Source organism: Mirounga angustirostris, unplaced genomic scaffold (genome assembly GCF_029215605.1).
Source record: "Mirounga angustirostris isolate CCGP_5_RB_7025 unplaced genomic scaffold, mMirAng1.0.hap1 SCAF_12, whole genome shotgun sequence".
Taxonomy (NCBI): Eukaryota; Metazoa; Chordata; class Mammalia; order Carnivora; family Phocidae; genus Mirounga; species Mirounga angustirostris.
Window position 1 is genome coordinate 27,188,316 of NW_026991720.1, and position 13,067 is coordinate 27,201,382.

Here is a 13,067-nt window from a genome sequence, read left to right on the forward strand (position 1 = left end):
TTTAATTTACTGAACAAAGGGCATTATCCTAAGTAACTTTAAATACTCTGAGGCATACAAATTTTAACAAAAATTCTTGAGATTTACTTCTAAGGAGTAAATCAGAGTACGTATTTTCCTGTGTGACACCCCCGAATGGGCGCATTCGTTCCGGATAAAAAGAAAACAGGTCTTTGGGGTTTGAGAGAAAGAAAAAATGGGAAGGGGGAGTTTATTTTCCAAGCCACAGGATGGGGAAAAATGTGTTCAGGGCACGTCAAAGAAAAGAGCCTGAATTTAAATGTTCCAAATACATTTATCCCTCGCAACACTCCAGGCGAGCAGTAGAAATTTTTTTTAAGTGCGTTTGGTTTTTGTTAACATCCATCGGCAAAATCTCTCTTTCACAATACTGGGAGAGGCCTGTTTGTTCCTCCACTCCCACTGCTGAAGTCTGGACAAAGTTTGAGAAACCCCAGGCACCTGCGGCTCTGACCGAAACCGGCGAAGAGCACAGCGGAGCGCGTCACTTCTTGACAGTTTTCCGTTTCCAGATCCCAGATCTTTTTGACCTGCAACGTGAACGTCCTGCTTCCGTGCCCCAGAAATAAGAGCTATCGTGGGGAGGGGAGACCTGGGTCTTCACTGACGCTTCGCAAAGGTGTGCGTCCGCACAACAGGGGCGGGCGGCTCCGGTTCTGTGCAGGCGGCTGCCGCCGGGCCCAAACACCGCAGAAACGAGGCTGGAGGCCGGGGCCCGCACGCGCGATCACCGCCCGCGTCCCCCCTCCCACCTCGCAGCCCGCGCCCGGCCGGAAGGGGGCGGGGCCTCGGGCCGGCGCGGCGAGGCCGGCCGCGGCGTGGGGTTGGGGGGGCTCCTCCGGGGCCCGGCCCGCAGCCGCGCGTTTCCGGCGCGCTCCCCCGCGTCCTGCGTCCTGTGGTCTCGTCCGCCCCCGCTGCCATGTTGGATTGTGCGGCCGCCACCGCCGCCGCCGAAGGAGGGTTGGAGGAGGAGTTGGGAGTTTAGCGCAGTCGCCGGAGTACGAGGACAACTACCACCCGGCCAGAGCCCAGCCGGGCGGGAGCGGGGAGCTTCCCTTTCTCTGCGCGGCCCGTCGTTGGCTCCTCCTTCCCGTGGCCGCCTCCTCCCCGCGCCCGAGGAGCTGCGAGATGCTGCGCCTCTGATTCCCCTCCTCCCACCCCTGTCACCGAGAGGGGAAAGAGCGCTCGCCTACTCGCGGGAGACGGCCCTGGACTCGCAACCCCGCCGGCGAAACCATGAGCTCCGGCCAGCAGCAGCCGCCGCCACCGCGGAGGGTCACCAATGTGGGGTCCTTGCTGCTCACCCCGCAGGAGAATGAGTCTCTCTTCACCTTCCTCGGCAAGAAATGTGTGGTCAGTGGCCGAGACCCGCGTCGCCGTCCCCGACGTTACCTCACGGGGTCGGGCTTGAGGGCCGGGAAGTGGGAGGGGGGAAGAAGGCGGGAGCGGCGCGGGGAGGGTCCGGCTGCCGGCCGGGCCTCCAGCCAGCCCGGCTCCCTGGGTATGGGCAGTGCGGGCCGGGGCGGGCGGACACCGCCTCCCGAAGCTGCCCGTGAGCAGGGAAGTGTCACCTCCGCAGCCGTGTCCTGGAACCCTGCCTGGCCGGGCCCGGGTCTGCGCCCTTGCTGCTGGCTCAAACTTTGCTCTCAGGCCGCAAGGGGATTTTATTCTTGCACGAGCTGCTCGATCTTAAAAACCGGGCCTCTGTACTGGCCCTCGCTTCACCTCCTGCTGCTTGATCCGGGGGTACCTTCTTTGACAATGGCAGAGGTCTCAGGAGTGGATAGGTCGGGGAATGAAGCCGAGATATGAATGAAGAGGACCAGAATGGGGTTTTTGATCCCCCTTTAGGATCCCAGGAGGGAATGAAGTCGAGTGTATCGGTTCAGAATGAGGGCAGGAAATGTTACTGCTCCCCATTGCAGAGAAACAGCGTTTATTTCTCCAGCAATCTCGCCCAGGCCTGGTTTCTGCTCTCCTCCCCACTGATTTTTTTTTTTCATTGGTGGGAGGAGGTGCTGCTCGCCCCACAACCATGCGCAGGGGAACCGCAATCTCTAGTAGGTCTTGGCCTTTGGGGGCCTGAGAGTGATTCTTAGGTTGGTGCTGTGCGGCCTGTTCCAACCCCAGATGGCCGGTTGGGAGCAGGCAGTTTGCTGTGGGAAGGGGAATGTGTGTTGTTGACGGAAGCATTCATTACATTGGCTGCTGGCACTTCTGGGGGTGGGGAGGTTCTGCTCTGTGGTGTAGGCCTTGTCAGGCTGCATCTTACTGCGGTAGCTGGGTTGAACTGTGGTTGAGTTTGTTGAAACGCTGTTTGGGTCTCTTTCTCCCCTCCTTACGTGGTAGCACCTGCACAGTATGTGTCACGGGAACCCAGGAAACCCCTACGAAATGTCAACAGAGCAGTACCATTTTACAGCTTTTCTTAGTAGTGTTAAATATGTCAAACTAGGCTACATCTGCTTGTTTAAGAAGTTAGGATTAGACAGTTTCCGGAAAGTTACCCTGTGGGTTAATTGTTAACTTTATAGGAGTCAACCTTTTGTATCCTCTTGGAGATTGAATCATTGCATTTAATTCAGATGTGTTTCATATTTTACTGATTAGAAGAATGAAATAGGAGGACTGGCTTAAAACCGATATTTTAGGAAACAACTTTAAAGATAATCAAGTCCCCTCCCCACCCCCACCGCTTTTAAACAAACGAGAAAACTGAGCAGTGAACCCTAAGTCACACAGCAATTCAGTGATGTAACCAGAACTAGAAAACCAGGACTCCTGATGCCTAGTCTGTTGTACTTTCACTACATTATGTTGTTTTAGAAGGGTTTTTTTATTACTTGTTATTGATTTATTTCAAAAAGTGGTGCAAAAGGAATAATCACTTCTTTTTGATATAATTAGAGTGCAAGATTCTTAAAGCAGCACTAATTTTTGCATATTTTCAATTTAGGAAAATCTCCAGCTCTTTAAATGTTAACATTATCTGCAAATGAAAAAAAAAATTAAAATTTCGCTGGTTTATTTTCATTTGCTATGTAGTCTATGTCAGAAAGGAAGTAGTTGTATTATGTTTTACATACCAGACACATTAACTTTAGGGAGGAAGGACATTACATTTAAACACGAGTACACTGACTAATTTCTCTGTGCTTACCTGTAATGTTTACTGGTTTCAAAAAAATGAAAGATGTGAAAGAATACTGTGATTGAGAAAGATAGCCTTGCTTTCTGGTTAGCGTAAGTGAATTGCTGAATAAGCCATCAGTATTCAATGCTCTATATCTTTATGTCATCTATTATTAATCACCTTTATCTTTTGAATATGTCATTTAAAACCACATTCTTAAACAGTTTGAAATTATTGTGAAGGTTAACCTTAATATTTGAAGTCTCCAGTTACTTGAGAGTTAATTTTTTTGAACAATCCTTTTTTCTTCTTTGCTGACTATGCAGCTTTTTGTAGTTTAAAATAATAGTGAAATACATTATCTCATTAAAAAAATCAGCAATAACATTTACAAGACCAAATTTGTTAGGGAAGAAGTGTATTCAGAGCCCTACCTAAGAGTTCAAGGAATGAAACAGAAGTACTTATAGTCCCAGTTCTGGAGGAACTGCATTCCTTCTTTGACTCAACGTATATATGGAGTAAGTAAATGTTGAGGTCAAAATCAGGGTTGATGCCTACCTTCAAGGAGCTTTACTATGTCTCAAAAGGGAAACAAACTGATGAGTAAGTCAGTACTTCAGAGTGATGTGTAAGATGCTGCATTTCACAATGGAAAATGTCTTGGCTTTGTAGTCAGCACACCAGAGTTCAAACTTATTTGGTCACTTAGGACAAGTTTTGTTCTTGTTTTCTATTTTTTTTAACTTCCTGTGGTAGAATGGGTTTTCTTATTTCTAAAATAGGGATACTGTCTTGTGGGATGATTTTGTGGATTAGAAGGACCATATGTAAATATATAGATATTATTATTTTTGCAAAAGTTTAGGAGATTAAAAGAGGATGTGTTAAAATATTTTAGGATGGGTGATACCTGAATATTTAAGATTAGTATGCTCCCAGGTTGATGAGAGGAACGAAACAGCTTGGAAAGGTGGGGGCCTACTAGTAGTTTGTTATGGAGCAAGGAGGGTTTTCTGTTTGGGTTCTCAAATTTAGGTATGCATTAGAAACATTGTGGAGATTACAAATATTGCTAACCCGAATTCCTAGATAATATTCAGTGGGTCTGAGGGGGAACTTGGGCATTTCTGTTTTTAGCAAGCTTATGAAGTTTACTGTTTTCTGATAGGGTAATCTTGAAACATATTTGAAATGTTTATATGTTTCCCTTCAATCTTGGGTGTATATTTTGTGAGTTAAAGTTAAATTAAAACAAAGGGATTTTGGAGGGTTCTGTTTTGTCTTGTTTTGTTTTTTTGTTTGTTTTTTTTAGTACAGGCTCTAACCTGTTAAGATATCAGTGTGTATTTCACAGATGTAAGAGAGGGATACAGTTGAAGTATTGCACTAGTTAGTGCACAAGATCAGGGATGACTTTTAGAAAGTTGGGGAGAAAGGTGAAGGCACTGTAGAAGGTGGATTGAGGATTGTAAGAATGGAGACAAAGGAGATCAGGTAGGTGTTTAAGAGTAGTGCACATAAGATATGATGAGGGCCTAAATTAAGGCACTGCTGGTGGAAATTCCAGGACAATTAAAAAGTCTTTAGTAGGATTTCATCCCCTTTAGATTTAGTGGGTGAGGGAAGAGAATTAGGTTAAAGACAGGTACAACCACCAGCAGAAAAAGTATGCAGAAACCTGCATACTTTACTAAATGGAAATGTGCCTTATATTAGACTACAGGTTGGTGATTGGTTTCATGGAAGAGGTGCATCTTAAATCTATTTTGCCACAGTTTTAAAAAACAGATTTTGTGAAAGATGAGGTTTCACTTAAAGTTATATATAATAAATCAGTATATGTTACGTGCTTAAAAGAAATAGTTCTGATGCAATTCATTAGCTGGTAGTATTTTCTTAGAATAATTAAGAGTTAAAAAACAAGATTATCAGGTTTCGGGGTGCCTGGGTGGCTCAGTTGGTTAAGCATCTGCCTTCTGCTCAGGTCCTGGGATGGAGCCCTGTCTCAGGCTCCCTCCTCAGCAGGGGACCTGCTTTTCCCTCTCCTCCCCATTTGTGCTCTCTCGCTATCTCTGTCTCTTTCTCTCTCTCCAATAAATAAATAAAAATCTTTAAAAAAAAGATTATCAGGTCTTATTTTGTAGTTCTGTTGTACCGTGATTTAACTTACTTTCTTTTTTTTTTTTTTTTTTTTTAAGATTTTATTTATTTGCGAGAGAGAGAATGAGAGACAGAGAGCATGAGAGGGAGGAGGGTCAGAGGGAGAAGCAGACTCCCTGCTGAGCAGGGAGCCTGATGTGGACCCGATCCCGGGACTCCGGGATCATGACCTGAGCCGAAGGCAGTTGCTTAACCAACTGAGCCACCCAGGCGCCCCTTACTTTCTACAGAGTATATGCTGTCTTCCCAAGTGAAGTTTAATATATATAGTCCTGAAAAAGAAATAAGGATTGGGAAAAATAAAATCTCATACTAGCTCTCTATAACCATCTTTGGTCCAAATGGGTTGAGGTTAGTAATGTTGACTGCTACTTGTTTCTGCCATGCTCACCTGGTTTGTTTCAAGAGTTAGTGGTGCTTAAGAAGCCATTTTTATTAACCATCTTCATTTCTTTTGATTCCTCAGTACTTGTCTTAACTTGCTTATATTCCTTTGTTAGTTTTTTGGTTTGTTTTCTCACCCTATATATAATTCTGGGAGATTAGACCTTATGTCTATGTAATTTTCTATAATTTTTATAACATCTAGCATACAGATCACTGAATACTTATTAATTATAATTTGCTAACTCTTTTATTCCTTAGGAGTTCATTTAGCATTTCTCATTGCTCAATCAGGTTGTTAAAATCTTCAGTTTCTGATGCAGTTTGTATTTGGACTTAAGTCTGCCTTTATTAGAACAAAATGATTTAAGTCAGATGCTGAATACAGGTGGTAACAGTAGCTGTCCAACAGTTACTTTGTTTCTGTTCTAAATTCTTAAATAGGTTTACAGGGAGAGGTCCCTAGATGGATCATTGTTTTGATTAGGGCCTGAATTAAGGCAGCACTGGTGGGAAGTTAGGGCTGAGAATGTATTTCACCTTGAGTATGGAAAGAGAAAAAAGGTTAATATTTATGGGATTTGGAATATACAAAGCAGAGAAGGCAGCCTCGTCTAGTATAGAGGAAAAAGGTGAGTAAAAGTGTGTGTCATATGGGATAAACTATAAGTATAGGAGGAGATTTAGAAGAATCTAGCAGATTTGGGTTATAAATCCTATTTCTTGTTATTCTTAGCTTATAGGCAAATTTCTTAGCCAATATGAGCCTTAATGTCTAGATTTGTAAAGTGGGCTTACTCAAGGATTTCGAGAATAATGCTATAATGTATGTATAGCACTTGGAGTACCTGCCACTTCTGAAGTGTTCTGGCTGTTTGGAGAAGCATGTGAAAGAAGGTAAAGAAGATTTTTAAAAAGTTTTTGTTTAAGTGTTAGATTCAACAGTTATAGTGAACTGACTTAGTCATTTTAGAGACTGATTCAAAGTTGAGGTATAAAAGCAGATATAGGTAATTAATTGAAAAGTTAATCTGTCTAAGAGTTTATAGAACCCAGCATTAATACAGAGGTCACTTTCACTGTAAAGATTTTGGAAGCAAAACAACTTCATAGTCATATATATCGTTAACTGTAAATGTAACTCTTATTGGTGTATTACTGAGCAGTCTAGTACTTTTAAGTGATTATGTATTATTTAGTAACTAGAAGATGTTTGGTGTATTTAACTTTATTCATAAATATATGTAACAGAAATATATCCTGTTTTTATTTATCATATCATATCTATTGTATCTATATGTGTATTCTTAGTAGTGGAGGATTAATGACTATAATATCAATATAGGAGAATGAAATTCATTAGACAACATTAGTTTCACTTTGGAGTTAATGTGTTATAGAGGAATTGTGACCCTTTTTTAAACCAAATAATTGGGTTTAGAGTAATATTGAAGAGGCAAATCTAGAAAAGCCCCCTTTAGAAGATGGAATCAAATGAAAGATTTGTAGTAACTTCATAGTTCAATTACTATGGATTTCTGTTAGTTTTCTTGGTTTCTCAGTTTCCTTGGCCCCTTGGTTCCTCTGCCATAGTGTTTTTTTTTAATAACATAAGTTTAGCTATTTTTATTTTATTTTTTTAAAGATTTTATTTATTTCACAGAGAGACACAGAGAGGGAGGGAACACAAGCAGGGGGAGTGGGAGAGGGAGAAGCAGGCCTCCTGCCGAGCAGGGAGCCCAATGCGGGGCTCCATCCCAGGACCCTGGGACCATCACCTGAGCCGAAGGCAGACGCTTAATGACTGAGCTGCCTAGGTGCCCTGCCATAGTGATTTTTTAAACTTATTTTTGACTTGTTTTGAAGATTACTGTAGAAATCTGTCTTTGTAAAGGGGTGCTCATTAAACACCAGATAAATTCAAACAAAAGGGAAATATGAAAGATACCTAGGAATATAAAATGCTGTTAAAAATGATATGAGGAGTGGGGCGCCTGGGTGGCTCAGTCGTTAAGCGTCTGCCTTCAGCTCGGGTCATGATCCCAGGGTCCTGGGATCGAGCCCCGCATCGGGCTCCCTGCTCCGCGGGAAGCCTGCTTCTCCGTCTCCCACTCCCGCTGCTTGTGTTCCCTCTCTCGCTGTCAAATAAATAAAATCTTAAAAAAAAAAAATGATATGAGGAGGTCAAAATTATCATAAGCCAAATATATAGTAACCTTTGGACAATGAAATATTTTTCAAGTTTCATTTTAAAGTTAAATTTTATATTAGATTTGGAGAAGCTAAAACTATTTAGTATTTTTAATTATTAAGATAGAGGTGAAGTTGTTTATTTATCATGTCTTTGGTTCCAAAATAAAAAATTTTAAGTGAAATTGTCCCTCTACTATTATGAATATTTTTGTTGCCATAAAATATTAGAGGATCCTTAAATGCCTAAGAAGTTTTCATTATAGTAAAGGTGCTGATTGATTTGTATGTAATGCATAAAGCTAGTTAGAAACCCAGATGATTTCCTATGTTTTTATTAATGAAATGTCATCATGATCAAGTACTGAGGACTTACTGAGAACATAACATCCTCTCAGTATCTTGGAATACGTGAAAGGAGTAAGGAAGATTTAGTCCTTACACCTTAGCTGGGGAAGACAAAAATCATGCACAAAAAGATGTGTTTCACAAGCCAGCACATAATAAAGATTTAAATAATAGGAAAGATAGATAGATTACAATGGGATTTGGTACATCCTTGTGGGGCTTGAATATGAGGACTTCAATGGTCAGGAACAAGGAAGCAGCTCAGTTCAAGTAGAGGGAAATGTGTAAGTTTAGAGTAGAAAATTTGCATGGAGTACTAGGAAATATTGAATAGACTGGCTTGGCTAGAAATGAGAATGATATTTGCTTGAGAACATAACGAATGATAAGTTTGAAGGGTAAATTGAGGCCAGATTTTGGAAGACCTTGACCTTCAGACTTAGAGGTTGAGCTTTAGTCCTTAAGTAGTAAAGGGTCAGAAAGATTTTTGATTCAAAAAGTGTCAAGCTAGAAGGATCTAGAGATGGGGAAAACTAGAAATTACATTCATAATGGAAATAATTCAGTAATGGTTTAAAGTTTAGTAAACATTTTCATATTCATTATCTTAGCTGACCTGGCCTGGCTAAGGAACCTGAATTGTGGCAGCATCTGGAACAAAAAAAGGGTTATGAGGTATAGTAAATCCATGGTCTTTGTGTACATGGCAGACACCACTATCACTCATATTATTTTTTCCTACTATGTCCAGATATGGTCTCTGAATACTCAGCATATCCCTACAGGCAGCCACTACCAATCAGTCCAAGTTCACATAGATGAAATCTAGTTGCTATGCCAAGGCTATATAATAGAAATGTTGTGAAGAAAAAATTGGCAATATTTAGTTGGCTGTGCGAATTGCAGATAACAACAGAAACTCCTCATAGTAGGAATTGTAGGAGTAGAGCTTTTGGAATCCTTTACAGAGTGTTGATTATTGAGGCCTTGGGAGTGAATTCCATCTACGAAGGTGTTGGTGCGGGTCAGGATTACAGAGGGAAGTAGTCTAACCCATATTTGACTTGGCCGGTATTTGAGAAGGGTGGATTTCAGTGAGGAGTTGGAGGGGGAGAAAGATGTTCTCTTTAATTTATCTGAAAAATGGTATACATGCTGTTCTGAAACAATTTTTCACTTATATTAATATATCTTTCATATGTTTCCATGTTTGTTTATATCTGTTGCATCCTTCTTATTACTACATCCTCTGTTTCGTGAGTTTCTTGTAACTTACTGTAACTGTTGATAGGTATATTAGTTTTCTGGGGCTACCATAATGAAGTATCACAAACTGCGTAGCTTAAAAGGCAAATTTATTCTTGCTCATTTTGGAGGCTAGCAGTCAGATCAAGGTGTTAGCAGGGTTGGTTCCTTTTGGAGGCACTGAGAGAATTTGTGCCATGCCTCTCTCCTAGCTTCTGGCATTGCTGGCAATCCTTGATGTTCCCTGTTTTAGAGATTCATGACTCTAATCTCTATCTATGTAATCACATGGTGTTCTCTACCTGTCTGTGTTTTCTCTTTCAAGGACACCAGTTATTGGATTAATGTCAGTCCTAATGACCTCATTTTAACGTGGTTTTGTTTGCAAAGCCATTCTTTCAAAGTAAGGTCCATTCGTAGATACAGGTGTTAGAACTTCAATATATCTTTTAAGGAGACATAATTCAGTCCTGAACAATAGGTATTTTTTTACTTTCCAAGTTTTTGCTTTTAGAAAAAGTGCTATAAGGGACACCCAGGTGGCTCAGTCAATTAAGCATCTGCCTTCAACTCAGGTCATGATCTCAGGGTCCTGGGATCAAGCCCCACATCAGGCTCCCTGCTCAGTGGGGAGCCTGCTTCTCCCTCTGCCTGCTGCTCCCCCTGCTTGTGCGCTCTCTCTCTGACAAATAAATAAGATCTTAAAAAAAAAAAAAGAAAAAGTGCTATAGTGAACATCCAAGTACATGTTTTTGTGTATCCTTTCTAAACTAATTCTATGGAATGAATTCTAAGAAATGAAGTCAGAGGACATGAACATTAAAAGTATTGGGGCGCCCGGGTGGCTCAGTCGGTTAAGTGTCTGCCTTCAGCTCAGGTCATGATCTCAGGGTTCTGGGATCAAGCCCCACATCGGGCTGCCTGCTTCTCCCTCTCCCTCTGCCTGCTGCTCCCCCTGCTTGTGCTCACTCTCTCTCTCTCTGTCAAATGAATAAATAAAATCTTTAAAAAAAATTAATATATACTGCTGTTTAGAAACAACAACTACAAAGCGTTTCTAAACTCCATATATTCTCATCAACACTAGGATTGCAAAATCATTTCCATTTTGACAGTTTTGGGGTTTTTTTTAAGATTTTACTTATTTGACAGACACAGTGAGAGAGGGAACACAAGCAGGGGGAGTGGGAGAGGGAGAAGCAGGCTTCCCACCGAGCAGGGAGCCCGATGCGGGGCTCAATCCCAGGACCCTGGGATCATGACCTGAGCCAAAGGCAGACACTTAATGACTGAGCCACCCAGGCGTCCCTCCATTTTGACAGTTTTACTGGTCAAAAAAAATCTTGTTTGATTTGTAGTTTTTAGTGAAGTTAAATATCTTTTCATGTCTGTTATTGATATTTCTTCTGTGAATTATTTGTTCTTGTCTTTAGACCATTTTTTTCTGTGGGGTTGTTTTTTTTCTTAGTTATTTGAAGAATTCTTTAGGGATAGTTACTGTATATTACAGTATTTTTTTTGGCAGTTCGTCATTTATCTTTTGACAGAAGTATACTTGGTGTTTCTGGTCATTGCATGGGATTCAAAGTTTTGTACAGTTTGATATAATAATCTTCCTATTATATCAACTTTTTATTTAATACTGTCCTAGCTTAGAATTACAAAAATATTTACTCAATTTTCTTAGTATTTTTATGGTGAACATCTTATCTTTAATCTTTCTGGAAATGACTTTGGAAAATGAATATAGTAGAAATCCAGCTTTATATTTTTACAAATGGCTAGTTGTCCCAGTACCATTTATTGAACAATTTTTTCTCTCATCTATTTGAAATGCGACCTTTATTATTTACTAAATTTCCAGATGTACTTACTTACATGTAGTTCTGCATTCTGTTCGATTTATTTCATTTGTTTGTTTCTTTGCCTGTTACAGAATTTTAGTGAATGTAGCTTTATAATGATGGTACAGTTTGATTATCATTAAGTCCCTCATTACTCTCCTTTTCAGTATCTTCTGGCTATTTTTATGTGCCTGTGCTTTGTATTTTTTCAGGACTTACCTCCCACCTCTGTCCCTCACCAGACAATATTTGCTTTGATTTGGAATAGTATTGAATTTGTAGATTAATTTAGGAAGAATTGACATATTGTGGCTTCCCATTGGAAAGCAAGTCTCTTTTATTTACTATTTAGTTCTTATTTCATTCTGTAGTTGTATAATTTTCTTATCATATGTATTAGCCATTTAAAGTTGTTTTAGAGTGCAAAAGTAATATCTACTTACACTATTGTTTAAAATATACACACACACAATGCACTATCTAGTGTCAAAAGTTAAAATACCCTTTTACCTCTCTAAGCCTCCAATACAATTAGGCTTCATATAAAGCTCTTACGGTTTGATCTGACTGTTTCCCTTTTTTTCTTCACTTTTACATGCATTCAATGCTATAAAGTTCTCTCTAATCACTGCTTATGCTTCATGCCACAAATTTTGGTAAGTTTTATTTTCATTTTCATTTAATTCCAAATTATTTTTTAAATTTCTCAAGACCTGGGGCGCCTGGGTGGCTCAGTTGTTTAAGCGTCTGCCTTTGACTCGGGTTGTGGTCCCAGGGTCCTGGGATCGAACCCCCGTGTGGGGGCTCCCTGCTCAGCGGGGAGTCTGCTTCTCCCTCTCCCTCTGGCCCTTCCCACCACTCATGTGCTCTCTCTCTCTCTGCTCTGTCTCTCAAATAAATAAATAAATAAATTTAAAAAAATTTCTCAAGACCTTTTTAACCCCTGTTATTTAGCAGTATGTTTAACTTCAAATATTTTGAAAATTTCTTTTATTGATTTTTACATTGTTGTCTGAGAACATACTTTGCATGATTTCTGTTCTTTTATTTTTTAATTTTTACTTTTTTAAAGATTTTATTAATTTGAGAGAGCTCCTGAGCGGGGGTGGGGGAGGGAGAAGCAGACTCCCTGCTGAGCAGAGAGCCCTATGAGGGGCTCAATCCCAGGACCCAGGGATCATGGCCTGAGCCAAAGGCAGATGCTTAACTGACTGAGCCACCCAGGCGCCCCTCTCTTCTTTTAAATTTAAGTTGCATTTTATGGCCCAGAATTGTGTCTCTCTTGGTGATTATTCCATATGGACCTGAAAAGAATGTGTATTTTGCTGTTGAATGAAGTATTCTATAAATGTGAACTAGATCCAGCTTATTGATGAATAGTGTTGAGTCTTCACTGATTTTCTGCCTGCTAGATCTGTCAATTATGGATTGAATAGTGTTGGAGTCTCCAGCTTAAATAGTGGATTCATCTATTTCTTCTTGCAGTTCTATCAGCTTTTGCCTCATGTATTTTGATGCTCTTTTGTTAAATACAGACATATTAAGTATTGTTATATTTTCCTGGAGAAGTGGTCTTCTTATCATTATGTAATATTCCTCTTCATTCCCCATAATTTTCCTTGCCCTGAAGCATGCTTTGCCCAAAATTAATATAGCTACTCCAGGTTTCTTTCATTTAGTGTTAGCATAGTATATTTTTCTCTCTTTGCTTTTAATTATCTGTGTCTTTATAATTAAAA

The 13,067-nt window shown here is 40.5% G+C and overlaps 1 protein-coding gene across 2 annotated transcripts in view; it reads left to right on the forward strand.

The window, feature by feature from the left end:
- The first annotated feature begins 821 nt into the window (after window positions 1–821).
- The window catches only part of WASL (WASP like actin nucleation promoting factor), a 72,308-nt gene continuing 60,062 nt past the window's right edge, over window positions 822–13,067 (forward strand). For both annotated transcript variants that reach the window (XR_010406403.1, XM_045864324.3), the window contains exon 1: window positions 822–1,374. Coding sequence is in view for 1 of the 2 variants with exons in the window: in XM_045864324.3 (XP_045720280.1) it covers window positions 1,258–1,374 (117 nt within the window). In the remaining variant the exon portion in view is untranslated. The remainder of the gene's footprint in view (window positions 1,375–13,067) is intronic.